This window comes from Brassica oleracea, chromosome C7 (genome assembly GCF_000695525.1).
Source record: "Brassica oleracea var. oleracea cultivar TO1000 chromosome C7, BOL, whole genome shotgun sequence".
NCBI classification, from domain to species: Eukaryota; Viridiplantae; Streptophyta; class Magnoliopsida; order Brassicales; family Brassicaceae; genus Brassica; species Brassica oleracea.
The window spans coordinates 26,888,280-26,915,839 of NC_027754.1; the positions used below are offsets into that span (position 1 = coordinate 26,888,280).

Consider the following 27,560-nt stretch of genomic DNA (forward strand, 5'->3'; position numbering starts at 1 on the left):
AATTATTATGATCCTGATCCGTAATTCAAAGCGCTAGATTTCCTTTATCAATATTTTTTATGTTTATTCATTTAAGATAATAACTATATATATATAAAAAAAAAATTTAAGATAAGTTAATTTTATACATGAATAATCTAATTTACTAATGTTAACCCATTCTACCAACATATTATATTTCTAGTGAAAATAAAATATATTAATTTATCAGTTTAAAATAATTTTATCATATTTAGTTAAATACAATGTTTTATTTTAAAATGATAGATATAACTATAAAATAGTAAAATTTGATATAATTTTTTTCATTTTGTAAAAGATAACTGAGTTAATGTATAATAACATTAATTTCATTACTAATTACAAAATTAGTGAAAATATTTATATACAATTTTTTATAATTAAGATATATTCAACACATTTGTTAAGAAAATTAAATATATATATTTATATTTTAAATTAAAATATATCAAATTATTTTATGATTTAAGTAGTTAAAAGATTATATATTAGCATTAAGGAAATACATTTAATAAAAAATTTAAATGATAATCCAAATAAAAATATCACACATGAATCAAGGTGAGTTTGTTAACCAATCCGGATTTTTAGGAGTCGATGTTATATTATAAATGATATATTATTAATACATATTATTAGTAATAAATGAATGATAACTGATTTCTAGTGAGTGTCCATTTTTTAAAAAATCACACATAAATCAAAGTTGTTACTTCTGTTTTAATATATAAAAGATGACAATGGATATAGCGGGTCTTCCTCTTAAAACCCAAAAATTTTTGGGTTAGAAGTTTCGGGCCCTTACAATTACGACTTTAATTTGAGATGACACAGTACTTGGTGGAGCAGCTGGTAGTTACGTTCGATGCTGCGACTAGACCTTGCGTCCTGTTGCGCTGGTGTAGTGCTTTAACTTCTAGATCAAGTTACTAGTCCATCCTTTAGCTCGAGTTCATTATGATATGTTTGTGTTTGTTTGTTTTTGCTGAAATGTAAATGACAATAGGTTTAGAGTTCTTACGGCTGTTAACGAAGCCTTGATACATCTCGGAGGATGAAGAAGGACATCGTATCAATTTCAATGCTATCTCTCAGTCTCTCACCGAGCTCACAATGCTCACCAGATCTCACGTTACTCACCCAAGCTCAAGAACATAGTACCAAGTAATACACAAGATGATCACACACCCGAATCTCATGTGTTTCTCTCACCCTCTCTGCTCTACTTTGTGATGACGATGCTCTCAATCTTATCCTGGTGATTCTCTTCTTGATCCTAAGAATCTTGTAACGACATTGCACATGGCATGTTGCAAGCACACGTAAACTTGTATGACTTACCAAAACGCACAGCAGCATATACATCTCAGGCTTTATCCAGAAAAACCATGACTGCTGTTGGGCCTCACATTATACTCTTGGCCCAACACTTCAGTCTCTAAACCCAAAGCCGAAAATGGCAAAACCATACGTGCCAGCTGGCTATCACGTTATGTGTCAGAGACGTCCTGGGGCATGAAAATGATGATCGTTTGTTCGTAAGCCTCACTCTTCTTTTTCTTTCGTGAACGGACTTCAGCCGTTACTTTTAGATCGGGTCAGTTCGTGGCTCGGATTGGTGCATGGACCCATCCATATGCAACAGATATGACGTTATAAATTATCGTTTTACACATGTCCATTTTAACGCGTTAAGATTTCGAAAAGAAATTGAAGGAAGGATTCGAAGAAAATACGTTTTACTTTTCATTTTTCTGAACTTTTTTTTTTTTTTTTTTTTGTCAACTTTCTGAACATTACTTTTTACTTTTCTTTCATACAACTTTTTCCCAAACTTACGTTTATGTGTCTTCTGATATTAGAGTAGAGCCACATGAAATTATATAAATAAAGACTTTGGTCAGCACAATATTATAAAATCAATAAATTACACCCACTAGCAATAATTTGATAATATAATTTTATGATTTCCAACTTTTTCGAAACTGACATAATTTACCACGTCAGCACATCACAGCACCACCGCATCACATATGCCGTTCGCATTTGCATACGTCAGTTCCGTCATCACTCGTGACGATCGCACTTTCTTTAATACTATTTTCTTGGTTTGGCTATATTTATTGCGACGGTATTTTTTTTTTTTTTTGAATTAAAGGGTTAAACCCGGATCTATTAAAGACACAGACCTAACCTCCGGGTAGGAGGTGCAACCCACGGATGGATCCTTTCCCGGGTATTCAAATGGGCCGTAAGCATGAGCTCATATCCGCGTGGCCACATGTGGAACTAATAATTTCGCACTAGAGGGGAGTCGATCCCTGGTCTGGACCAACAGAGCAACTCCTCCTCTAGTGGAAACCAATAGGCCACCACGATGTGGTTTATTGCGACGGTATTAGTATCTATGTATACATAAAATTGGTTTTTTCGCTTCTTCTGATAAGGGGCAAAAGATTTTTGTGAAACATATCATCCATGTATTTTTTTACATTTTATGTTTTTCTTCTTTTAGATTATTGTAATATGGCCAAGTACTTTTTACTCGTGAACTATCTAATCTTTTTCGCACTAACTATTATCGTATCTATTATCGTATGAAGTTTGATAATATATTTTATTGTTCACTAAAAATTCAAGAAGAATAAAAAATAAATAAAATAATAGAAATATAATTTACATATTTAAATTATTCACAACTAAACATAACATAAATTTTTGTTATTTTATCATTTTTAACATTTTCTATTATTTAATTTACAAATTATATAGTTATTTAACTATTCAAAATATAAAATGACCAAATTAATAAGAAAAAATTAGAATGCAATACATAATCTAAACATAAGACTTCCACAGTCAAAGAGAAAAAGTAAAATATTATACCAACACTAACTCAATAAAGGTTTGAAGCTGAAAAAAAGATCAACAAAAAGACTAACATATCCCATCTTACCAATGTCTTGGCTAGAACAAGCAGATGTCAAAAAAAACAAAAAGATAAAATATGAGACAAAACAATTCTCAACACAAAGGATCGCGATTAAGCACCAGCGCAAAAAACCAAAAAAATGGATCAGGGAAAGAATAATCATGGGAAAAATAAAGTCACAACGAAACAAAAAGACGCATGTCTAAAGCACCGGAAACACAACCACCAGCTAAGAGATAAGAAGCACCTCGCAAATTAAACAAGCACATACAAAGCGCTCATGCCAACGAAGAACCACGAAACTCTGAATAGAAGAAACCAAAGCTCCAAAACACTAACTCCACACACCTACACCAATGGATGCATGAGAAGAAGATAGACAACCTGAGTGGGAAAAAATGGAAGCCAACAACCAAGAAACCAAAGCTTAATCTTGAGACCATAAACAACCTTCCAATTATACAAAGCGCACACAGAGAAAAACACTATCCAAACCTAGAGTAGTAAATATGGCGAAAAAAGAGCCACAGGAGACGTGATCAGCGATTAAATGTGTAACGAGATGAGAGAACAAAGAGATAAAAATAGACAAAATGAAATCAACAAATCGTGGAGGCATCCTCGAGATATGAAAAAGAACATAGAAGTCAGATCGCCAAAACCAGGAAAAAGAACATAGAAGTCAGATCGCCAAAGTCAGATCAACAAATCGTGACGGCAAATCAGCAACGAGGAAAACAACATCAATGACAACTAAAATCTAGCCCAACCCAACGAGATGTAGTTTCTAAACTTAGTCAAAACCTAAGGAAAAAGGACCAATATTGACTGAAATAACTTAGAACGTCGTAAGAAACAACCGCACAACATGGAACTAATATGTATGATCTATAACAAATACAAGATAATCTCACAGAAAAAGAAGATGAGGAAAAAGAAGAGCATAAAGGTGAGTATTTTCCCAATGATGGTGAGAAACATTGCATTCGAGAAAGGTAAACGAAATACATAGAGGATGATGGCTCAAGGTCAAAAGATGGAAGAGAGCGGAAGAAACACCTAAAAATAGTAATTTTCAAAAATGTGAAAAATTAAAATACAATTTTAACGCCATTAATCATAGAATCAACAAATTCTTAAAGACAAATTTATTGAGATTCAATATGTTTTACATCAGAAACTCACTTCACCACTAATAAATAGTATTATACATACATAACAAAACATTATTACAAAGACAAACACTTAATATATTAACTTATTACCTACTACTACGTAACATAATAAAACATCAAATAATGCTCTTCGCAAATAAATACTGAACATATAATCACATCATCAGAAATCATATTTAAAAACAATAAAATAATGCGTGGACAACCCCTAGTATTATTAAAAAAAAGAACTTTATAACCAATAACTTAAACAACACTTGAAAACAAGATATAAACCTACTATCTACAACTTTTTACACTAATAACGCGTAATAATAATTTTGTGTTTTATGTGAGCACATAAGTGATGAACTTTTTCGTATGTAATTTTTATTTAGATCATGTTTTCTTAATTAATTTTGAATAAATATCTGAATTATTTTAAAACAAACAAATTGACAAATTGAATAATATTCTCATATTCTCTCTAGATTACCTTTGAATTTAAAAAATTTCATATTTCATTTAAATTATAAATGTATATTTTTTATTAAAACAAATCTTTTAAATATTTAACTAATTTGTAATGATTATTAAATTCATCTATGATTCTTTATTAAATTTGAGATATTAATTAATTTAAAAGGATACAAAATAGATACGGTGTATTACAGTTTTCGGTTTGATAATTTGAACTAAATGGGTGTTTTACAAATTAGACGTATTATAGGTTACATAATCAAAGATTTAAATTATATAAATAGTTTGGTTAAGAAACATGCAGAGTCAAAACCTTAAATACAAATATACCTTTAACGAAATATCTAATGTTAGTGTTTAATTGAGTGGTACTCCACGAAGAAACCATGAAGAGACAATGATAGTTTGAATGATGTTCATGTTTTAATAAAAGAGATAATACTAACAATTTAAAATAATAAATTAAATTATAATATGCTAACTATAAAATTGTTATGTTTTGAAAATGATATAGTAAACCATTAGTAATATGGTAAATGAATTATATGTCAATAATTATGTAAAACAAATATTTATATACATAAAAGTGAAAACAAACATCCACTCGGTTAGTTAGTTAGTTTGGGGATAATTTAAAAATTAAAAATGCTTAAAATGTTTTCTCCTCATACGTACACGTCAATTATTAATATATATTTTTCGAAAATCTTTTCATGAACTTTTTCAAAAAATGGTAAGAAAATTTCTTATAAATTTCATGATAAAAATGAAAAAATAGACTAAATTAGATTCACCTTAATGCATAATTAGTTTTAAGTAGAGAAGTGATTGTATATCGCAAATAACACTTATATCTTAGCTACAAATTAATAATCTAGTTTCAGTTCATGAGTGACAAGTGATTTTTTTTATAGACTGTGGGATTTGTTAGTTTTTGGAATAAAATAATTTTAAATTATATCTTGTAATATTCTTACAACTTGATTTGAATGACATAAATTTTTTTTTTTTGATACTAAATGACATAAAATTCTCATTACATCAATTTCACAACTATTCCAAAAAAACTACAAAGAAAACTTTTTTTTTTTTGTTAAAACTACAAAGAAAACATACCGAAGTAATCTTCTACTTTTTTTTTTTTGTCAACAAAGTAATCTTCTACAGTTTTGAAAAAGAATAAACAGGATGAATATATTCCATATTTAACCAATTCGATTAACTTTATCCTATCATATTTTTTTTTTATCTGTTGTAATATCCCATTCTACCTAATTACTTTACTTACTTTAGTGTTTCCCATTTACACCGTAAACGCTTAAAAAGATGAAACGTAGCCACGTTTCCTAGTAACTCGTCCATGAAAACTTTTGGCCTCGCCTCATACACGGATTTTCCAAGTCTTTGTTTTCTCTTTTGTCAACTTTCATTCGAGTCTTTCTTTATTGCATTTTGCGACCATGTTTTCAATCTAAGGTTACGTCATCATTAGCTTAACTGAAATTACTAAATCTTTTTCTTTTATAAATTGTTTCCCTCAGCTGTCTCTTTCTTACACCGTCACTTCACCTGTTTGTGTCCTCTTTCTTCTCAAACTCTAATATATCCTTTTAAATATCCCTTTCCTTCTTGACTTTTCCTTAACTCTCTCTCTCTCTCTCTCTCTCTCTTCCCTTTTTTCTTGATAAATAGATTCCAATTTGGTTCTTTCCTCCCTCCATTTGCCTTCTCATTGATTAATCTTCAAACTTAATCTTGAGGTTGTGATGAAGATCACAAAGCCGTGGTTTTGATTCTTCGATAGATCTATTCCTTCGTTGTCAAGATTCTTTTTGACTTTCTTTTTGTACACTAATTCTGAGGTCTAAGAGTAATGTTCTGTCTGAAAAATTTGAACCTTTCTTCGGTCTTGTCCGTATAGATAATACCTCAAAAATTCCAAAGTTATCTTTTTCTTCCTCTTTTCGTCCTGGGTTTGTAGGGATTGATTTGTTTTCCTTATATGAAATGTAAAGTTAGAGCCTTTGAATCTGTTTGAGACTTTGAAAATCTTGATCTCCATGGATCAAAGTTAGGAGCTTTTTGAGTTAAAGTTTCTGCAAAAAGAACAAAAAAATGGCTACTTTAACTGAGCCATCATCATCCTTAAGCTTCACGTCTTCTCATTTCTCTAATGTCTCTGTTGGGTCTAACCATGTCTCACCAAGCTCAGCTTCTAACCTCGAAGTTGTTAGTCTAAGCAAACTCAGCTCCAATCTTGAGCAGCTTTTTAGTAACCCTGATTGTGATTACACAGATGCAGAGATCATTGTGGATGGTGTTCCCGTTGGTGTTCACAGATGCATTTTAGCTGCAAGAAGCAAGTTCTTCCAGGAGCTGTTCAAGAAAGATAAAAAAAGTTCCAAGATCGAGAAACCAAAGTACCATTTGAAAGAGGTGTTGCCTTATGGAGCGGTTGGGCATGAAGCTTTTGTTTATTTACTGAGTTATATCTACACTGGGAGGTTAAAGCCATTTCCTTTGGAGGTTTCCACTTGTGTTGACTCTGTTTGTGCTCATGATTCTTGTCGACCTGCTATTGATTTCGTCGTTGAGTTGATGTATGCTTCTTCTATTCTCCAAGTGCCTGAGCTTGTTTCGTCTTTTCAGGTGTGTAAATGCTTTTTTTCTTTGTCTTCTTGATTCAGAGATTGTAACGGTTCTGCTTTTTCATGTTGTGTGTTTGCAGCGGAGGCTTTGTAACTTTGTGGAGAAGTCTCTTGTTGAGAACGTTCTTCCGATTCTTTTGGTAGCTTTCAACTGTAAGCTGACTCAGCTTCTTGATCAATGTACTGAGAGAGTGGCGAGGTCAGATCTCTACAGGTTCTGTATCGAAAAGGAGGTTCCTCTAGAAGAAGCGGAGAAGATCAAGCAGATACGTCTCAAGTCTCCACAAGAAGAAGAAGAAAACAGTCCCAAGGTTTCGGATAAAATCCTCAAGGCGTTGGACTCAGATGACGTTGAGCTTGTGAAGCTTCTTTTGACCGAGTCAGATATCACCCTAGATGAAGCCCATGGGCTTCATTACTCAGTGGTGTATAGTGATCCCAAAGTTGTTGCCGAGATTCTTACTCTTGATATGGGTGATGTCAACCACAGAAACTCACGTGGCTACACGGTTCTTCATTTAGCTGCGATGCGTAAAGAGCCGTCCATCATCATATCTCTTCTCAAGAGAGGTGCCAATGCGTCTGGCTTCACGTGTGATGGACGCAGTGCGGTTAATATATGTAGAAGATTGACAACTCCAAAGGATTATCATACTAAAACAGCTGCGAAAGGGAGGGAAGCTAGTAAAGCACGGTTGTGTATAGATCTCTTGGAAAGAGAAGTAAGGAGGAACCCTATGGTTGTTGAGTCACCAATGTGTTCTCTTTCTATGCCTGAAGATCTTCAAATGAGACTGTTATACTTAGAAAAGAGAGGTAAGTTTGACTGATAATTGGCGATTCTTCTGTATCATTTATGATATTTTTGTTTTAAGTAACAAACCTTTTTTGTTGCAGTGGGGCTTGCTCAGTTGTTCTTTCCAACAGAAGCTAAAGTGGCTATGGACATTGCTAATGTAGAAGGTACAAGCGAGTTCACTGGTCTTCCACCACCTTCAAATGGGTTAACCGGAAACCTGAGTCAGGTTGATTTAAACGAAACTCCTCACATGCAAACCAGAAGACTTCTTACTCGTATGGAAGCTCTAATGAAAACAGGTTAGACAATCTTTGCTCTTCTTTTGTTCTTTTCTCTTGGCTGACTTAACCAAACGCTTCACAATGCAGTTGAGACCGGTCGTAGGTACTTTCCATATGGGTCAGGGGTCCTAGATAAGTATATGGAGGAGTACATAGACGATGATCTACAGATTGAGAAGGGATCTCCACAGGAGAGAAGACTGAAAAGAATGAGATATAGAGAGCTTAAGGATGATGTCCAAAAGGCGTATAGCAAAGACAAAGAGTCTAAGATTGCACGGTCCTGTCTTTCAGCTTCATCCTCGCCTTCTTCTTCGTCTTCTTTAAGAGATGGTCTGAAGAACTCAACATGAAACTTTAGTCCAAATATGTGGTATCTGTTGAAAAGGTTTTCCGTTTTGGGTGTTGTTTAGATACTTTAGGTTCAGTTTAAATAAAAGAGGGATGGGTAGTTAGTCTTACAACAGTAAAATTACTTGCTAACCCAAAACATTCTAACTACATGCAACCTTTTGATTTTAATATTTTGGTATATACTTTCAGTTTCAGACTATACAAGAGACCCTCAGATACCTGAACTAAAACAAACAAAAAATACCATAAAACATAGATGAGAGATGATCTTTTGTCATACTTACCAGACATGGACTAATGGAGGACAATAATAGAGTACAAAACCAAATTGTCTAAATAACCTGTAATAATGCATCCTGGACAAGAACTGTGGCAGGTATGTCCCAGTAAATAGTTATTAGCTGGTTTCTTTGGTCTACATCAATACTTGGTCTCTTTCAACAAAGAAAACGTTTCAAGTAGGCATCATAAGGTGTGCCTTTCCTCCTCTCAGTAGCCACAGAAGAAACGGTATCAACCGAGCACAGGCCAATAGGTTGATAACAATTTGTTGAGCTTTTCAGTCCAGTCGAAGAACCACTTCATTGAGTTTAGTAGTGAATCAACATTAGCTACATGCTCAAAGACGATCTCTGTTCTTTCCTTGTTCCATTTGTGGGCATTTATATCACTATACTGATGAACAAACGCTTCAGTCAAACTAATACTTCAAGATGCATCAACATATATTCTCTAAACCTCTCTTCAGGTAGATGATTTCTTTATACTTTCCCACGTAGCTGGACCTTCAGGGTGGGTATTAACAAAGTATGACAAAAACCTGGTATTAGAAATACCCACAATAGTGCCTAGTGTCAGCCTCGGCACCACTGCATCTCTTTCCCTCAGCCAAATATACATTGAGAATCTCTGATTTATTCTCTCCATACTATAACACAAATACGTAGGTGACTCAACAAGAGATTCCACTGGATAACCTAAATAATCTTTTAGAAGGTTGATCTTCTTCTCAATGACATCTCTAGGCCGGCTGAGTATATGAGGAGCCCTCTTAACAACCTCCGTAACCACATTATAATCCAAACCAACTTTCACAAGGCAATCAAATCTCTCTTGTAGCTCATCTCCCCTCCCTTGGAACCTCTTCAGAGCACTCACCATCTCATCGGAGTTCTCTACATACCCTATCTTCAACAAGAAGGCTCTCTTCTCTGCATTCCTAAAATCTAATGAATCAAGTTCAATTCTTCTCTTTGTTGTTTTAGAAGCTAAACTGAACAGTTTCAAAGGGTCTTCCTTAATGATCTGATGTAACTCTTCTCTTCCGATCTTCAGTTTACTGCAAACAGCCTTTGGTCCTAGCAGAGAAGATGAACAGATAAGCTTCATGTGTTGCTGTAAAATACTAAAGATAAACTCCTTTTCCATTCTGATACGCATCATGTACTTCAAAGCGGCCAAAATGCTTTTTGCAGACTTCTCAAGTAACATCTCTGGGTGGTCTCTAACTAACTTATCGATTTCACTCATCTCAAGTCCCACTTTAAGTAGCTTACCAAACATCACATAAGCTTTCTTCCCAGAAGTTTCACCAACCAAATCAGGATACGTTTTCAAAAGACTACTCAGCTTCTCCTCTTTGAATCCCATCTTCTCAAGAAGCTCCATTGTCTCAAGAACACTCCCCCAGTTATATGTTTTTCTATCAGACAAATAACGCCCAAGCCAATCACATGCCATGTCTAAATCCTTTAACTTACCAACCACAGCAACAAACTCACTATCAATACCACCGACCAGAAGCGACGGGCAATAAGTTACAAGCTTAATGACTATAGGCTTCCCAAGACCCAATCTCTCATAAGCTTCAAGTTTCGACAGCAAAACCCCATTCTCGTATCCGAAAATCTCTCTTGCTTCTTTATACACACAACCAATCTTGCTACGAGGAATCCCATAGTTGCAAAGAACATGGAAATTCTCAAACAGGACACTGTCGTCACTCAAAAGCACAAGGTCTCGTTGGAGAAAACGAGAGATCTCAGAAGGACGCAGACCCATGCTCTCAAAAAAGGGTTCAAACTCGTTGATGGGATTGTACCTTAGAAACTTAGTCAAAGAGTGAGATATATCCTCTTTCCTAGTATCGATCTTGGACAGCAAAGAGGAGATAAACCGAGGGGAGTTGTTACTTATATGCTCTGCATCAACGAAGCTGAGAGTTCTAGTGTGATGCAAGTAATCAAAGAGAGCCTTTTGAGCTTCGTTCTTCATAGCTCGCGAAACACGGTTCCCGAAAACGCGTGTGGGTGACTGAGACCAGTGTCGTAAAGAAGATTGATCACCCCCACAGACAAATCTACCACTTTGGAAACATCTAACAGTACAAAGTTTGGATTTTGAAACTTGGGTTCGATGAGCAATGGAGGAGAGAGAAATGCCGATGTTAAACTGAGCTCTGAAACGCATCATTGCAACCTGAGACCATGGCAAGAGATATGGAAGATTCATTCAAAAAAAAGGTTTCTTTTCTTAGCAGCAATTCAGCGAAAGAATTGAAATTTACCAGAAGCTATGGACCATTACGCGATTGAATCATCCATCTTCACCTGATTCGTCGCTCAAAATCTCTCTCTCTCACACTTTGCTAAAACCTCAATGTTAGGGTTTTTAGTTTTGCGCCTGTGATATTCAGGCGACCACGCCACCACGGGATATAAATTGCTAATTGGTCCTTGAACTCTCATTTTCTTACTAATATGATCGACCAGGCTACCAACTGTTGTTTTGTTCCCCCAAATTAATAAGAGAAATTTGCCAAAACAGAACTGCATGATTGTCCTTTTGGTATAATACCATTCTTAAATTGTCATTTTAGTATAATTTTTTTCATTATCTCTAAACTAATCCTTGATTAAAATTTTAATAAAAAGGAATATTTTGGTATAATACCATCCTTAAATTGTCATTTTGGTATAATTTTTTTCATTATCTCTAAACTAATCCTTGATTAAAATTTTAGTAAAAAGGAAAAAAACGTTTAAATTGAAAATTTTAGTTTTTTTATTAAAAAGTTTAATATAAGTTTACAGACGCGTAAAACTTTTTATAAAAATAAAATGTTGTAAAACGTTTTTATAAAGTTTATTTAACGTTTTTTATTAAAAACTATTTATAAAGTTTAAAAATTTATCTTATTAAATTTTTATTAAAAACATTTAGAGAGTTTTATTTTTATTAAAAACGTTTTACAAAGTTTTATTTTTATTTTTTTACATACATTTTAAAAATGTTAAAATTAAAAAGTTTATATTTTTTATTAAAACGTTTAATAAAAAGGAAAAAAACGTTTTAAAAAAAAAGTTTAATAAAAAAAGGAAAAGTGTAGGAAAGTTAGAATATTACAACTATTTTTTGATATTTTTGACAAAATTAAATCGGCCAAATACATGTTTTACAGAAGTAGAATATTACAAATATTTTTAGAATATTTTCTCAACTGAAACTTCCATAATTTTCGTCAAAATCAGGTTTTCTTATCCGAAGAAGACACTTTTTACACTGTGTAGAACGAAGACAAAAATCTCATAAGCAGATACTACCTCATGTAGCCGTCATAGTAATGTCTAGATTTCACATTCTGAGAGTTGTAGAATACATAATAAAAGTAGAAGCTGCATTCGACAGAAAAATATCTATCTTTACAATTAGTAGAATTCACATTTCCCCTATTTAGAATTTTAAGTAAAGGTAGATTGTTCGTTCTAAAAAAAAAGTAAACGAACTTGTTTAATCTATAATTCACTTTCTACTAACCCATTTTCCGTAGAAGATGAATTCTACTTTTAGTAGAACGTAGCTTTAAAATTTAATTTATTAATTTTTTCAACCAAAAAAATATCAGTTTGTGTATATGAATGTTTTATCAATTGTTTCTATTTTTTACAATTTTTTTGATTCATAAAACTATTTATTTCATTAACTTTTGGAATTGGAAAAGGTAAAAGAGAGAAAAAAATAGACAAAAAAGTTTTTATACGAAAGGGATAAGCATGCTGAATTTTTGTTCTGTTTTAGCATTTTTTTTCTTATTTCATTAAATTTTAAAAATAAAAAGGATAAAAGGAGAAAAATGGACAAAAAAGATTTATACCAAAGGGACAAACCATGCAGTTTTTTAATTTAAAATAACTTTTTCTACTAAATTCCTATTTTTAAAATATGTTTGTAAGAAAAGGACTATATCAGTTCATGGTATTATGTATTGATTAAATGTTTTAGATTTAAAATAAATATTATTATTTGATGTATTTAATGTATAAAATATATATCACAAAATAAATGAATTTTAAGATGCAATTCAATACAATAACACCAAAATATTGATTGAGAACAAAATTAGAATCTATACAATTTGAAAGCAGATTTTTTTAATTAATTTATTATCTATAATATTTTATCAAGTATTAATTTATAAAATTTATACTATCTTTCGCAGAAAATAGGTAAACCACGGCCTTTACCTAAAGCATAACCCTAACCTTTTTGGTGGGTTTTAAAACCTTGACTTTGTGAAAAATATATAAAAAGCTCTTACGTTAAAAACGTTCATTAAAATAACTATGACAAAAATGTTTTATTTAAAGACATGTTCTTCTAGTTTTTTTTTGTCTCACTAGTCGTTTTCTTCTTTCTCCACATTAGGTTAAACATAGAAAATACTGTAATTTTCTACAGAAGTTGAAGAAAAAAAATTCAAAACGCACATATTTTTATTTTTATCTAGTTAGGAATGAGGGATAGCCAAAAAATCTAATTGAGAATGAGGTAAATCCAATTTTTATCTATTTTGATTATTTAGAATTAAAAAAAAAAGATTTATATTGTTTTCATTGTTACGTGATAATTTGTATAGCAAGGGTGATGCGAAAGATGACAAATTCAACGTTAGGGAAGATGACGAAGAAAACACAGACAAAATAACATGTTCTTCCTTATTGTGAACATAGAATGTGTGCTAGGTACATATGGACTAATTTGTATAAGAGGTATGGTGATTAAACATGTATTTTACGCATTGCATTCTAGAAAATGGCAAAAACATATAGTTTTTGAGCAAATGAGTTTCAGATTCTAATCAAGAAGATTATGAAGATCATATGCGATGGTCCGCATGTCATTGGTCCATGTATAAGTTAAAAGTTTATTATGTTAATAGTTAATTAAATTTAAACTCAGTCTGTTTTCACTGTTAATTATTATTTTGATAATGTAGAAAATGTGAATCATTTAAGAGTGTCATCAGTGGTGGACGGTTTTAAATCATTTGTTGGGTTGCTTGAAGATATTCAAATACATGTCCTGATAAGACTACATACAATGGGGTAGTTCGAATCTTTTATTCAACAGTTGAAACCATTGTAAAAGGTAGTTGAATTTTTTAAAATGCATAAGTGGATTAAATAGGGGCATTTAACTAGTTGAAACCCAAAAATATGAAACCATTTGTGGCACATGTCACTTTTTAAATATTTTTGACTTTCTGTTGACTTGCCCCTCAAGACCATGGTATTACAATGACTGTGAAGGGATACATCGGATTTGTCCTCAAAGATCCTAACCATCTAAACTTTCAAAATTACATAGGAGAGTGAACAAGTCAAAACAGAGGAGATACCATAAAAGATAAACCTTGATGCTAGAGGAAGAGGCCCTCAACAGAGTACCTTTACTCTGCCGTTCTCAGAGGAAAAAAAAACTTGAGGAGAGGCTCTACAAACCTTAAAAATTCGTGATTCAAGATCCGTCAAGAAGCAAGTCGGAGATGATTAGAGAGGAGGCAGTGATCCTCCCGAGCAAATCAGCAAGTCTTGTAGGCTTAGAGCTGACGCCGACGATCAGAGGAAGCTGAGAGACAAAGACATCGGGCTTTTCAAACTGTCAAGGCCTAGTTTACATTCCAGAGAAGGGAGGCACGCACATCTTCCGTTTAGGACTGTCGCCAAAGAGAACCAAAGCTGCAAGCACAAAGAGGCTGTGACGGCGGTTGCTAAAGATAGTGAATGTGGCTAAGATAAACACATATTGGCGGGGGAGGAAAAGAAAAATCTACGGTGAATGGCACGTTGATTTTTATCCAAGGGGACCGGCAGCACCATTCATCGTAGATTTTTCTTTTCCTTCTATGCTGTAAATCATTGTTGTCATCGGCTACTGGGGCATTCACATTCTCTCTCCGAGGAAAGGGGCAACCGAGTACCCCCTATTTGTTAAGGGTGTTGTTTGGAATTAAAGATAAACATACGGATCCTTTCGTAATTTCCATACTTGTTGTGTCGTCGTCGTATTCACGAGCCGTATAATATTTGTTCCTTTTACCTCTCTCTCTCTCTCTCTCTCTATCGGTTGTGTGTTGTGGAAGCTTGTTAGCTTTCTCTCTTCTCCGTCATTCGATTGTCAACGCGTTTATCTCAAGTGCGATCTCGTTGATCAGAGGATTCCCCGAGCTTCAGATCAAAAATCATGGCCACCGCTGGGAACAAGAACATCAACGCCAAATTGGTTAGTATGCTGATTCTTTTATTAGCTATAGATTCTTTTTTTTATCCTCGGATCGTGAATTGGACTGATCTTTCGGGAGAATTTTGATTGGATCGTTGATTTCCGATTTGGGAAATTTATATTCTTCCGATCGCATAGATTGCATGTCTTTTGGAGTAAAGGTTGTATCTTTTCATGGATTATCCGATCTGGTAGCTTTGTTTTATCAATGGCAGATTGCGTTTAGCTACTTTGTTTGTATCTCTAGATTCTCTACTTTGATTGATTGCGTGGAATGATCTTAGTAGTTTGATTGTGGACCAATTTTATCATTTTAACTATGTTAGCAGAAGACAGTTTCTGTATCATTCCTTTATTTTTTGTTTTGGTGGTTAAACTTGGTTAAGTTCTTCAGGTACTGCTTGGGGATGTTGGAGCTGGAAAATCAAGTCTTGTGCTTCGGTTCGTCAAAGATCAGTTTGTTGAATTCCAGGTTTGTGTAGATTCTCGCCATTAGTCTTTTTTTTCTTGAGGAGGTTTTGATACTTGTTGTGAACAGGAATCAACGATAGGTGCAGCCTTCTTCTCTCAAACATTGGCTGTGAATGATGCAACTGTCAAGTTTGAGATTTGGGATACAGCTGGCCAGGAACGTTACCATAGCTTGGCTCCTATGTACTACAGGGGTGCTGCTGCTGCCATTATTGTCTTTGACATTACTAATCAAGTACCTATTATTCTCTATCCCTTTCACTGATCAGCTGTGTGATTTTTGGGCCTACTTTAACTCTTTTTCTTTCTATTGTCTGTCACAGGGCTCATTTGAGAGGGCGAAGAAATGGGTTCAGGAACTGCAGGCTCAAGGTTTGAAAAACCGGTCTACATTCATATATTGCTAGTGAAGCGTATTTGCTATAATGGGGATCTGACTATATATTCAGGCAATCCTAATATGGTGATGGCTCTTGCTGGAAACAAAGCTGATTTATTAGATGCAAGGAAAGTGTCTGCAGAGGTAAACCTAATCTTCCTCTCCTGGAATTCAAAGTAGATGGAAAAGTGCTAACACACACTTTGGGACAGAGATTCGAGTGATGGAATCAGCTTTTGCATTTCTGAGTTGTGTTGTTAAGTAGTTCATGATGGTTATATTATTCGTCTCTCACTTGCAGGAGGCAGAGACATATGCTCTAGAGAACAGCCTTTTCTTCATGGAAACCTCAGCCAAGACTGCAACAAATGTCAAAGACATATTCTATGAAATCGGTGAGTCTTTCTTACATTCAAGCAACCAATTTCAAAACGAGTATCTTGCTTTTGACTCATTTCCTTCCCACTTTTTTTTTCCTTGCTTACAGCAAAAAGGCTACCACGTGTACAGCCAACCGAAAACCCAGCAGGAATGGTTCTCCCCAGTGGGCCAGCAGCTACTGCAGTGAGTTCATCATGTTGTGCTTAAGAGACCTCTCTCTCTCTTGGTTAGTCACAGTAGCAAGAAACATCGAGACTCTTTATGTGTTTTCTTCTTGTCGTTTTACTTCGCTTTGCATTGTATATCAAGATGCTTCCAACCCTGTGGAAATCTAAAGATACTTGTATTTGAAGAGGTTTGAATCTTATTTGTAATTAGATATATCACAACCTACTATGCGTGTGATCGCTTCTATATATTTTGTGCACTAAAATCCTTTTTCCTTGCGTTAATATTCTCTAAGGTTGTGCTATCTTCGATGAAAATATTCTCTAAGGTTGTGTTATCTTTGATGAAGACAATATTTTCGGAAACATAGAGAACAAAACATCTGTTTCTTGGTTTCTTAGAGCATCATTTACTGGTCAGTTTATTAAAACTGAGGCTCTTCCAATATTAGAATGTAAAATAAAATTATGTGAACTAAGAGAAGACACGTGGTTTCATAGTTTCTGAAATATAGTGGAGAGTAGACTCTTTCATAAAAGCTCCAATACGGTTGCTCTTATTCAGCTAATATGATCCAAACTCGAGAGGACTTTGATATTCGGATATCAAAAGCCATCGATGCTCTAGTCTACCATTACAAGTTACACCTGTATAATTCTTTTAAGGTTTTCTTTGTCTTGATGAAGACAATGTTTATAGAGTAACAAAGGAGATTGTCCTGTGATTTATTTATTTCAAAGTTTAAGAAACAGTGACAACAAAACATCCTGACATCCAAAAAGGAGAACAAAATTGCTGAATGTTTAAATTAATATGGTCCAACCTCAGAGGTGGACATTAGAATATCAAAAGCCATCGATACTATTATAAAAGTAAAATCTTCTTCAAGACTCCACGAGTTTCAGACGGGGAACAACATTCATCGACTGGAGTTCCTGTAACCATGTATAAAGCAGAGAGAAAAAGAGTTCAGACAACCGAAACAAGCCAGAAGAAAACTGTAAAGAGTATAGCTTTGAGTGAGTGGAGATAGACTCATCAAATACCACACACCAGTAAAACTGGAAACACCACAGCTTCTTTACTAATTTCAGTTAGAAATTGCATTTTGATCCAAGTTCAAAATTATCTTATCATTTACGAATGTGGGCTAAGTAGAAAGTTTCAGTTTGACAGGCAAAACCAGATATCAAAAAGGCAAAACAAAAGAAAAAACAGTGTTTTTACCTGGAAGAGGAGCTTGCATGCGTAAGGGAGTTTCATAGTAGCAATGCTATCACCATTCTTACATGTTGAACAAACTGCTTTCTTCAGCTTGTAATCGTAATATCCCAATAAACCGCAAGCTCTACAAACCTGCATTTAAAAATGTTTGTTAGTAGTGTATCACACATATTTATTTTTCATACAATGTTATAATAATATTTACCTGAACTTCAAAAGGATCACTAGAAAGCATGAGCCGCTCATAGATCAACATGCTCGCTCCATAAGCAATAAGGCAATCTCGTTCCATCTCTCCCACTCGTAAACCTGTGACAGCAACGATTGAGAAAACAACAACTCATTGGTTAAATCCAGAGTGAACATACCAAACAGGAAAACTTCAAAACTAATTATTAAATGGAAAATCACCAAAACTCTTAGTGTAAAGTATCATAATCTATCTAACCATAGTCACACATCAACTTACCTCCATTTTTGGATTTCCCTTCAGTTGGCTGTCTTGTCATCATCACACGGGGTCCACTCCCTCGTGCATGCATTTTGTCCAGGACCTATTCAAAACATAAGTACACAAAAGCAGATATAATGTTATTTTTCCGACAAATCAAACACTCTTATGTTTAAATAGTTTAGAGGAACCTCACCATATGTTTCAGTTTCTGATAATATATTGGCCCCATGAAGACGTATGTCTGTAATGGCTCACCACTGAGACCTGCGAGACTCTCAAGATCGTCAGGTATGATGTACAAAGAAAAAATACCCTATATGGCTTTGTAGTAAGAAGTTTGGATCTCATTTGTCTTTGTTCAATTTCAGTGAATCTAAACTACTTTTTTAATTCAAAGAATATAATAACCAACACTAGAATGGGTTTGCACATTCTGAAATGTTGTGAAGAAACATAAAGCGGTACCTGAGTATAACAAGTCCTTCCCACTGTAGGAAAAGCCATGCTTCACAAGGGTCTTACTGAAATGATGGAACATAAGACGACATTAAATGCCAAAACAAAAAATTTCAACAGACAAGAAGAAGCCTCATATATAAGAAACTGTACCTTATTGCCTCAACCTTGTCAGCGTGACCACTTCGTTCTCCAAAAGCACTACCATAATGAAATCTACCTGAAGACACCCCAGCCTTACTTCCAAGGAGCTCTATCATCTTACCTACTGTCATACGACTGTGACAAGAACAACGTTTTCATAAACGCCCCAGTTATAATACAGATCTCAAGTAATCTAAAACTTCAAATGACACTTCAAACTTTTTGAATTAAAGGGATTAACATAAACGTTCCAAGTTGGGTACCAACACAGAAAACGAATTTGTCCTACTAACTGATAGAACCATTTTACTTGTTTGGTACCATGAAAACTACTTGATAGTTGGGACTACGAAGAATATTTTTTCACCTTGGAAACCCATGAGGATTCATGATCAAATCAGGGCAAATTCCACGCTCAGAAAATGGAAAATCTTCCTGCTGAACGATTGTACCACATACACCTTTCTGCCCATGCCTACTGCTGAACTTGTCTCCAAGCTAAACAAGAGAACACCAAGACTCGATTAACACTGTAGAACATGACGCCTACTTAACATAAAATTCCTCACCTCTGGCCGACGAGTATGCCGGATGATATATTTTATGCATAAATTGCCGTTCTTGTCAGAACAAAGAGCAACTCTATCGACCACTTGCGTTTCCCCTTCAGGACCTTTAAAATACTCTCTGGCCGGACGATATTGACTGAAAAGTGCACAACATATTGTCAGTTTGCCTTTAGAGTTATAAGAAACAATCATGATGTGGGGAAAAGTTAGTGGAATACCTATCCGATTGCTGAGATGTAATGTTATTTCTTGTGTCCACAGGGACTTGCTTATTTATATAGACATCATTCGGTCTAATAATTTCCCCTGGAGATGCTATTCCATCATCATCCAGTATCTAAAAGAAAAAACAGCAGTCACCATGTTTCAGCAGAGGGAAAGCACGGAATAGGAATGTTATAAGACCATATTGTACAGTTTACGCCAGTAATGTCATATAACTTCTATGCAGTCAAAATTTTTCCTAATGAAGTCTCTATTTTGAGAAAGAAAAAAAGGGAACAATTTAAAAAAGCAACACTAATATAGTGCTGCTCCCTCCAATCAGAAATAGGAATATGTATTATGTGCTCAATGGATTACCTAGGACTATTTCCACATAATCTAAAATATCCACTAAGAATAAGCATTTGCAACGAAACTAATTCTAAAAGCAAAATCTTTGAATTTGACTTGACAATAGTCTCTAGGATGTCTGTACCTGCATCTTTTCCGCGTCTGGACCTGTTCTTTGTGGCCTGAGTATTCTGTCTACTGCATCGTTACCATACTTCTGGCAAGCAGCAACAAGTCTGTTTCACAAAGGTGAGAAGCAATAATAGTTAGTGTAAGAGGCGATATCCCAGAGGAACCGAATTTTTCCTCAAAGAGAAATCCAACATACTTTTTCATAACAATGCAGCGGCCAAAACCTCGATCCAAGGAAGCTTTGTTCATCACTATTGCATCCTCAATGTCGTATCCAGTATTACTCATAACAGCAACTGTTGCATTTTGACCTGCTCCAAGTTTATCGTATCCAACCTGTTAACAAGCAAATTTTTTATTAGTACCAAATTATAAATCCATTTCTATTAGACCAAAGAAACTTACCAATTCGATGGTCCTTGTTGTCAACAGAGGTCGTTGAGGATACACCAATAGGTAAAGCAATGAGTCCATCCGATTTAACTATATACACAGATTGTATAAGGCAAAGTCAGTGGCTGAGAGAAAGCAAGATATAATAGAACATGATGCAAGGGAGAAGACAGAGGCTTTGAAGTAATTGGACATTACATAACCAACTTAATTAAGCAAAACATTAGACAGAACAACAGGCAACAATTAATCTAATCAAGTCCTCAAAATTGGGAAGTAGTAAGCTTTGCCTCAAAGAATGATATGGAGAATATAAATGGACATGCCTGGTTGTAAGCAATATTTCCCATAGCTTGTTTTCCCATAGCACACTGCACGCAATGTAACAGGACTATTAGCGCGATGCAAACCAACAGAAACTGCAGCATCTTATGTCAGAGGCACACAAACCTGATACGTATTTCTAGGTGACTGATTATGGTGAGGGTAGGGGATAAGACCAGCAACAACACCTAAGATGGTGAATGGTTCAATCTCAATGTGGGTTGTGCCTTTCATTTCCTTGGGCCTACCTTCGTATAAAGCAATCTAAAAACAAGGAAAGGAACAGTGATGATTTTCGACTGCATATGGTGCAATAGAATATAATACATCTAGAAAAAACGAAGACTGGCACGAACCAATGCATTGTTTTCCTCATTCACATCAAGATACTCGATCAAACCTTCACGAATAAAGTCATCAAAAGTGCGAACACCATCCTTCAAGGAAATACAAATTAGTCAACCGATGTCTTTATCTTTATACCAGTAAGACAAGGTATGCATGAATCTGGGAGAGTAAAACACATGTACCTGTAATTCCTTCATGTGGTATTGTTTAACTCTTGATACTCCATTATCGACTATAACAAGTGGACGACACACCCGCCCACCATCAGAAGCAACGTAAACACAATGCTGATTAAAAAAAAATTCTTCGGAGTCAGTCCAAGTTAACATTTGTGTATTCAAAAGGAAAACTTGGCAGAGATTTAGGGAATAATCGTTTACTTATTATTATTCCCTAAATCTACGAGTTTGTAGTATTCTAAATGAGATCATCACTCGTCAACTGTATTTCTACTCTGAAAATCACTCAACAAATATATTAATGTAGCTTCCTGAGTCTATTTTAATTCAGAAATCTTAACAATACACACGAAAACAGCCCTCGATTACCAAATAATGAACGAACGGACACAAGCTACAACGTGCATTTGAAATACTTGGATTACCAAAAAATTAAAAAAAAATGAAAACTGGAGGAGGTACCTGCTTTTCGTTTATGAACACACTGACGAACTCCCCAATTTTCCCAGCTCTACGCAGCCTTCTAAGAGAATTGGCGAAGTACTGAAACAATAGAAGCTAGTGAAGAGGTGCAAAGATGTGTAAAATGCTCCGTGCAGATCCGTGTATTTGTAAAAAAGGTACCTGTGGCCTTCTATGTTTGCCAATTATTAGCCCATTAAATATGACCAAAAATGAGTCTGGAGTATGCAGCTCCTCTGCTGATAGTACTTCCAAATCTGTGACACCCAATTTGTAGCACTGTTTCCAGAAAATCCATTAAAAACATAACGATTCAAAACCAGATGACTAGCCAAAGATAATGAGAAGGGTATAGTGATTACGAAGGTATCCTTCTCAAAGCCATAGCAAAGGCGATTAATGTGAGTAAATGGACTTTAAGTTAATAAAATAACAACCACATACCATAGCAACCAATGGGCCTTCCTCTATATCCGTTGTAACATGAGTCATTAACGCCAAGTTCTTGACAAGACCACAAGCTTCGCCTTCTGGGGTATCACATGGGCAGAGCATGCCCCACTTATAAAGCAAATCACAATGCAAAAGATCAAACTAAATGAAAGTTCAAAGAGAAGCAGTAATTCTCATAGGCTTATAAAGATAGCATCATTACCTGGCTGGGTTGCAAAGATCTAGGCCCACTAACTTTTCTAGACTTTTCGAACTGTGGCGAAATTTTCGTAATAAACCCCATGCTCCCAATAAAAGATAACCTTGTTAAAACCTATATCAAAATATTTCTTTAAGAACACTGTCGCCTGAATGAGGCTAGAGACATGCACACAGATGTGTATAAAGAAAATAAGACTGACCTGTGTCATGCCTTTCCTATGCATTCTGAACCTTTTAATATCGAAGTTTCCCGTTGAAAGGGTTCTTTCCAGTCCAAAAGAAATATTATGATTCTTCTCTCCAGTAAGACACTACAAGCACATCACAAAAGAAAATTGAAGTCGTACGATCAGTTCGTTTCATTAAAGTAGAATCGATTCTATCCATGTTTTTCCTAGGTCAAAAGCTACACAGAACGGTAAATATCCTAACTGTAGCAATTCAAGTAGTAGCGAAATACATAAGGGAGAAGTAAGTTGACAAAGAAATTGCCAATCGACATAATATCATTAACACCTAGCTGATAACAACTCATTATGAGCCTACTGAAAAAAGCAATACGTTTTACTTACTTCGGAACTATGAAAGAAGACCGGTTCATAGGTAAAGTAAGACCTGAACTAGCAAGGCAGTATATTTCTAAACTTACTTGTGAAAAATCAAAACGGCTTGCCCGGGTAGGTTTTTGAAGGATACCATCTACTTTCTTAATGGCCTCAGTGGTCATTGTTTTGAACAAATCCTGTAGCAGGATTAAGGAGGAAAACCATGGGTAAGGACTAGAGTACATACAAGAAAATACTGCGTACGGTGACAAGTTTCAGTGATACCTCAAAGAGAAGAGATATTAGTTGCCCAGATAACTCCAACCGCTTGTTACCAACATAATCCTACATGAAGACACATTTGAGAACATAGATACAAGCTCTATAAATTGTCGGGTTATTATAAGACTTGTCTCCAGATCATCCTTAGTTTATTCTCAGATGATAGACTAACAAGTCAGCCATCATGATCACGTTAGTCTAAAAACTTAGTGACATTTTGTAAGCTATTTCAGTATGTCCATCCCTATTTTAAATTTGTCGTCTTTAGGTAATCTAACATGTCATATAGCAGTTATCCTAAAAGTAAATAACCAGAATTCAAATATATTCCACATGTAGAGAAAAGACTTTTCCAGATATAAGGGTTATGGTATTACCTTGTCATCCATGGCATCTTTGTTTAACATTGCTTCAATCATTCGCCTCAACATCACCCCAACATAGAAACATTTTTGGCGATAATTGTTGTCACGCACCTTAAGGGGATTATAGCAATCAGTAAGCAAATACTAAAATATTAAGAACCAGAAGAAGTTGAGATACTTACAGGTACGTGTGCAAGGAATAAAGCTCTGAGAATGTATAGAGCTTTGCCATCCTAGCAGATCATGTAAATATACAATTTGAAATTTTTTACTAAGCAAGAAAGCTTTCATATTAAAATTTTATAGGACTAAAGGCATATTTATCCATCTGTCTGAAGTTGAACCAGGAGTTTAATAGCGGAGTAAAGAATAAAAACCTTTTCAGGAGGTCCATACGATGATTTCTTCACCTACAGAAATTAATAAATAAAAGAATATGTCAGTCAATCTTGCCGCAAATTGACAAAAATCAGTAAAGGATAGTCTATTCTTTTCTTCAGTGGGTGTTATTTCTCTCGTTACATCACAAAATGAAATGGATGCAACTAACTATAAACACAAAAAGTCTGTATATATCTTTTCAATAATGATAGAACGAGCTATGGCCCTTTTAAAACACTAGAAAGAGCTCTTTTTAACAGGGCAGTAAATCTATTCTGTTTTCTAGGTAACTTTTAAGTGGACAATATGTGAATCATTCAACAGGAATTTTTTTTAACAATTCTCTAAGAGGAATAAAATACTGCACCTTTGCCTCGAGATAGTCCAGTGCTTCTTGTCGTGTAGTCACGCCTTCACTAATACACTCCTGAAATTAGATAAGCCTTTCGATGGATAAATATGACAGTTCACAGATCAAGGTTCATCAGAACCACAGGTTGAATAAAGTGACATAGACGAAAAAAGCAGGTGGCCATAATACTTGCCTCCATCGAGGGTAGTAGTGATGCGCTAAAACGGGGATCCCTTCCAACCATTTGTACGATCTCTTGGTCACTCTCCATTCCCATAGCTTTGAGGACGATTATAATTGGAATCTATGACAAAATACACGCTCAGAAAATAGTCCATTCCTGGAAGATCTACAATTACAGAGAAGGACGTGATGATGTATCTTCACCTTTTTTACAAATTGATGTAGAAATAAATATATCTTCTCCTTATCCATCTGAATAACTGTTTTGCTTTTCGTCATTTCAGTGCTGCTTGTGACAGATGCATTTATGCTGAGAACAAGCAGTAAAAGAGAGGATCAGCAAACAATGAAACTTGGGTTCGTGAACTATGATAAATTTATTTGGCTTGACAGTTAATAATAGTTATGAGGAATGATGCTTGCAAATCAATACAACAAGGACTGAATTAATAAAGAGATCACTTACTTCCCCTTTTTATCACAATCAATAATGATTCTGTTCTTCGAAAGTTGTTCTTGTATCAACAAGACCTGAAATGAATAGCAAACACCAACACAATCAATAGAGGCTTCAGGTCACGCAAGAAAAAGAAAGGATTCCAAGGAAATATGGGATGATTTCATTCACATAAAAAATGAACGTCAACTACCAATTAGAACAAGAACAGTGCTGAATGGCCAAATAAACACACAATCTAGTATGAACTAAAGGGAGATATAAAACACAACAGATATCCAAAAGTCAAAGTGCAGACAAATAGCCAACATATAGACTCCATAAGATAGTTGTAAGAAGATTATGTATACAAAGCATGAAGTAATGTTACCTTCTCGGTTCCTTTGATGACAAAATATCCTCCAGGATCAAGTGGGCACTCACCTGGAATCCAAAACAGAATACAATAAATGTGATGTAACAAAAATAAGCAAGGCTTGAAATAAAGGTGAAATACAAACCCAATCTTGCAAGTTCCTCTTCATCTTTTCCATGTAATACACAGCGGCAGCTCCGCAACATAATAGGCATCCTTCCGATAGTGACGTTATCCTGAAATTTTCAGCCTGAGTTGTTGTTGACAAGCAGCATAATTTGTAGTATAGATACATTTATTTTTCATTTGTTACCTTTGCACTTATTGTCGTCTGTCCGTGACTTCCATGAACATATTCTATGTCGACATAGATTGGAGCAGCATATCTGAAATGTAAAAGAAGACGTTAAAATGCATTTAAAACAGTCAAGAATGTAGCATATTCTCAAATAGCAAATAGAAGAAGCCATTACGTCATATCAGCTAATCGGCACATGTGTGGATTGAGTTTCTCCGCCATACTAATGCTTAAAATACAGGGTTCACCAACTCTGACATCCTTAAACCTGCTCCAAAAAGTTAAGTTTTTTAACGCACAATCTTGTGGGATAGAGTTAGAGAAGGACTGAACAGCCATAAAGTATTCTGCTTTTTCTTTCCATGAAAGAAGATAACACAGATAAGACTGAGATTAGAAAGACGATAAGAAGGTTAGACCTTAGATAAATCGATGGGTCTAGAGTGGATGTAATACGAGAATTTGCACGAACAATCTTTTTGATCCCGACATTGATGAAGTAATTGAATGAATCCAGGTGTTGCTTCACAAGTCCTCTCACCTAGGAAAAAAAAGCCAAAACTCTTTAGGAATGCAGACACAGCAGGTCGTATAAACCATAAACGAATAGTTGCTGTGTCATGTGTACCTTCAAAAACTCGGGAACGAGCTGGAACTTATCAGCTGTTGACTTGATAGGAGCTGAAAGCTTTTGCTTGTCGACGAAATGGTCATCGTTGGTCAAGCTGTTTCGATACAAAGAGTCACGTTGGAATAAAATGTATGAGCATACAATTTAATAGCATAAACGAAGAAAGCAGATTCGTATCTTTCCAACAAAAATCAACAAAGAAACGTACTCTAGATCTTCGTGACTGAGTCCCATCACTATTTAACTTGCAGTTCAGCTGTCAATTATCTGAAATAATCCATGGAGGAACTATAAATAAAAAGATAACGGAGACACCAAAATATTGCATAATCAAGAAGTTTAAATAGAAGGTAGAGTAAGAATAGTTAGATGGTGAAAAACAAGGTACACTCAAGAAAAGTCCTGCTTATTTGGAAATATAAGAACCACCGCACCTCTTTCAATGCTGGAAAACAAGGTTCAACAGAGAGCTAGAGTTAGATGCTGACAGTGGACTCAAGTAAACGTTGACTGATGCATCTAACTACAATGGAGGAGTTTTTAAGAGATTCTATCACCCATCAAAGCTTCTAACTAGAAAAGATTGCACCTTTTATTAGCCACAACTCATTGATCTCAAACAAAAGTGTTGTAAGCACAAGCAAAGAGGTGGATAAATATGATTCTAACAATGAATCAAGATCGTAACTTTTTTTACAGAAAAACAAATAATAATGGGCATCATCGATCGAAAGAGAACAAACGAGATTTATCGTTTTTTCGTAAAAGAGAAACAGTCGGAGCAGAGAAACAAACGGTGCAAGTGAAAGTAGATTAGGGAACCTAGGCACCATAATAATGCAAAACATTGAATAAATCAACAAGTTTAAATAGAAGCTTAGACTAAGACAAGTTCACTAAAATTGAGTTTTTATTTTTTGACAATGGTGGCTCAAAGCTTTCCCCAAAGTGATACCAAAGAGAAACAACTGCATTTTTTTTTGACCAAAAGAGAAGATAAGCACCACCGAAAAATACCCTTTTTTCGAAATCCTAGAAAAAAAACACAAATTGACTTGGCAATTGATCTGTGAAAGAGATACCAACCGTAACAGAGCGTCGGCTTAAAGAAGAGTCGGAGAAGGGAGAGATGAATAAAACCCTGCGGCTACTTGTGCCCAAATTTTATCCCATTTTATATTAACCAGA

At 34.9% G+C, this 27,560-nt stretch overlaps 4 protein-coding genes across 6 annotated transcripts; 2 read left to right on the top strand and 2 right to left on the bottom strand.

The window, feature by feature from the left end:
• The first annotated feature begins 6,214 nt into the window (after positions 1 to 6,214).
• LOC106306322 (regulatory protein NPR3) lies at positions 6,215 to 8,849 on the top strand. Its single transcript, XM_013742894.1, has 4 exons — positions 6,215 to 7,236; positions 7,316 to 8,051; positions 8,133 to 8,333; positions 8,403 to 8,849. The coding sequence occupies exons 1-4, from the start codon at positions 6,703 to 6,705 to the stop codon at positions 8,666 to 8,668; spliced, it is 1,737 nt and encodes a 578-aa protein (XP_013598348.1). The 5' UTR covers positions 6,215 to 6,702; the 3' UTR covers positions 8,669 to 8,849.
• LOC106306323 lies at positions 8,721 to 11,443 on the bottom strand. The gene is made up of 2 exons (XM_013742895.1): positions 11,236 to 11,443; positions 8,721 to 11,147 (listed from the first exon to the last, which is right to left on the bottom strand). The coding sequence occupies exon 2, from the start codon at positions 11,139 to 11,141 to the stop codon at positions 9,414 to 9,416; it is 1,728 nt and encodes a 575-aa protein (XP_013598349.1). The 5' UTR covers positions 11,142 to 11,147; positions 11,236 to 11,443; the 3' UTR covers positions 8,721 to 9,413.
• A 3,584-nt stretch (positions 11,444 to 15,027) lies between these two features.
• LOC106303574 (ras-related protein RABF2a) lies at positions 15,028 to 16,897 on the top strand. The gene is made up of 7 exons (XM_013739845.1): positions 15,028 to 15,230; positions 15,625 to 15,702; positions 15,769 to 15,936; positions 16,025 to 16,073; positions 16,151 to 16,224; positions 16,382 to 16,475; positions 16,568 to 16,897. Exons 1-7 carry the CDS (start codon positions 15,192 to 15,194, stop codon positions 16,666 to 16,668), a joined length of 603 nt encoding a protein of 200 aa, XP_013595299.1. The 5' UTR covers positions 15,028 to 15,191; the 3' UTR covers positions 16,669 to 16,897.
• Positions 16,898 to 17,330: 433 nt separating this feature from the next.
• Positions 17,331 to 27,539, bottom strand: LOC106306761 (DNA-directed RNA polymerase III subunit RPC2). Of its 3 annotated transcripts, none has more exons than XM_013743497.1 (40): positions 27,459 to 27,535; positions 26,761 to 26,817; positions 26,581 to 26,639; positions 26,370 to 26,466; positions 26,161 to 26,282; positions 25,917 to 26,009; positions 25,757 to 25,829; positions 25,589 to 25,679; positions 25,459 to 25,511; positions 25,098 to 25,162; positions 24,836 to 24,941; positions 24,642 to 24,752; positions 24,464 to 24,523; positions 24,093 to 24,125; positions 23,898 to 23,948; positions 23,728 to 23,826; positions 23,354 to 23,413; positions 23,173 to 23,265; positions 22,724 to 22,834; positions 22,525 to 22,635; positions 22,314 to 22,430; positions 22,032 to 22,148; positions 21,870 to 21,950; positions 21,411 to 21,515; positions 21,237 to 21,317; positions 21,007 to 21,144; positions 20,883 to 20,927; positions 20,569 to 20,646; positions 20,360 to 20,499; positions 20,177 to 20,267; positions 19,695 to 19,813; positions 19,477 to 19,612; positions 19,275 to 19,405; positions 18,917 to 19,042; positions 18,773 to 18,828; positions 18,501 to 18,571; positions 18,323 to 18,407; positions 18,059 to 18,162; positions 17,857 to 17,985; positions 17,331 to 17,564 (listed from the first exon to the last, which is right to left on the bottom strand). In XM_013743497.1, the coding sequence occupies exons 3-40, from the start codon at positions 26,604 to 26,606 to the stop codon at positions 17,514 to 17,516; spliced, it is 3,456 nt and encodes a 1,151-aa protein (XP_013598951.1). In that variant the 5' UTR covers positions 26,607 to 26,639; positions 26,761 to 26,817; positions 27,459 to 27,535; the 3' UTR covers positions 17,331 to 17,513. The 3 variants fall into 3 exon arrangements, with proteins under 3 accessions (XP_013598951.1, XP_013598953.1, XP_013598952.1); XM_013743499.1 differs by having other exon boundaries at positions 26,807 to 26,817; positions 27,459 to 27,519; XM_013743498.1 differs by lacking the exon at positions 26,761 to 26,817 and having other exon boundaries at positions 27,459 to 27,539.
• Positions 27,540 to 27,560: the final 21 nt, after the last annotated feature.

Excerpts from the sequence above, each read along its gene's own strand:
- LOC106303574 (XM_013739845.1), top strand. The coding sequence starts at position 15,192 with ATGGCCACCGCTGGGAACAAGAACATCAACGCCAAATTG. Across the intron at positions 15,937-16,024 it reads TCTTTGACATTACTAATCAA|GGCTCATTTGAGAGGGCGAA; the intron begins GTACCTATTATT and ends TGTCTGTCACAG. Across the intron at positions 16,476-16,567 it reads AGACATATTCTATGAAATCG|CAAAAAGGCTACCACGTGTA; the intron begins GTGAGTCTTTCT and ends CCTTGCTTACAG.
- LOC106306322 (XM_013742894.1), top strand. The coding sequence starts at position 6,703 with ATGGCTACTTTAACTGAGCCATCATCATCCTTAAGCTTCACGTCTTCT. Across the intron at positions 7,237-7,315 it reads AGCTTGTTTCGTCTTTTCAG|CGGAGGCTTTGTAACTTTGT; the intron begins GTGTGTAAATGC and ends GTGTGTTTGCAG. Across the intron at positions 8,334-8,402 it reads GGAAGCTCTAATGAAAACAG|TTGAGACCGGTCGTAGGTAC; the intron begins GTTAGACAATCT and ends TTCACAATGCAG.
- LOC106306761 (XM_013743498.1), bottom strand. The coding sequence starts at position 26,606 with ATGGGACTCAGTCACGAAGATCTAGA. Across the intron at positions 23,414-23,727 it reads AAGATGCCATGGATGACAAG|GATTATGTTGGTAACAAGCG; the intron begins GTAATACCATAA and ends GTCTTCATGTAG. Across the intron at positions 21,318-21,410 it reads ACCACATGAAGGAATTACAG|GATGGTGTTCGCACTTTTGA; the intron begins GTACATGTGTTT and ends ATTTCCTTGAAG.
- LOC106306323 (XM_013742895.1), bottom strand. The coding sequence starts at position 11,141 with ATGATGCGTTTCAGAGCTCAGTTTAACATCGGCATTTCTCTCTCCTCC.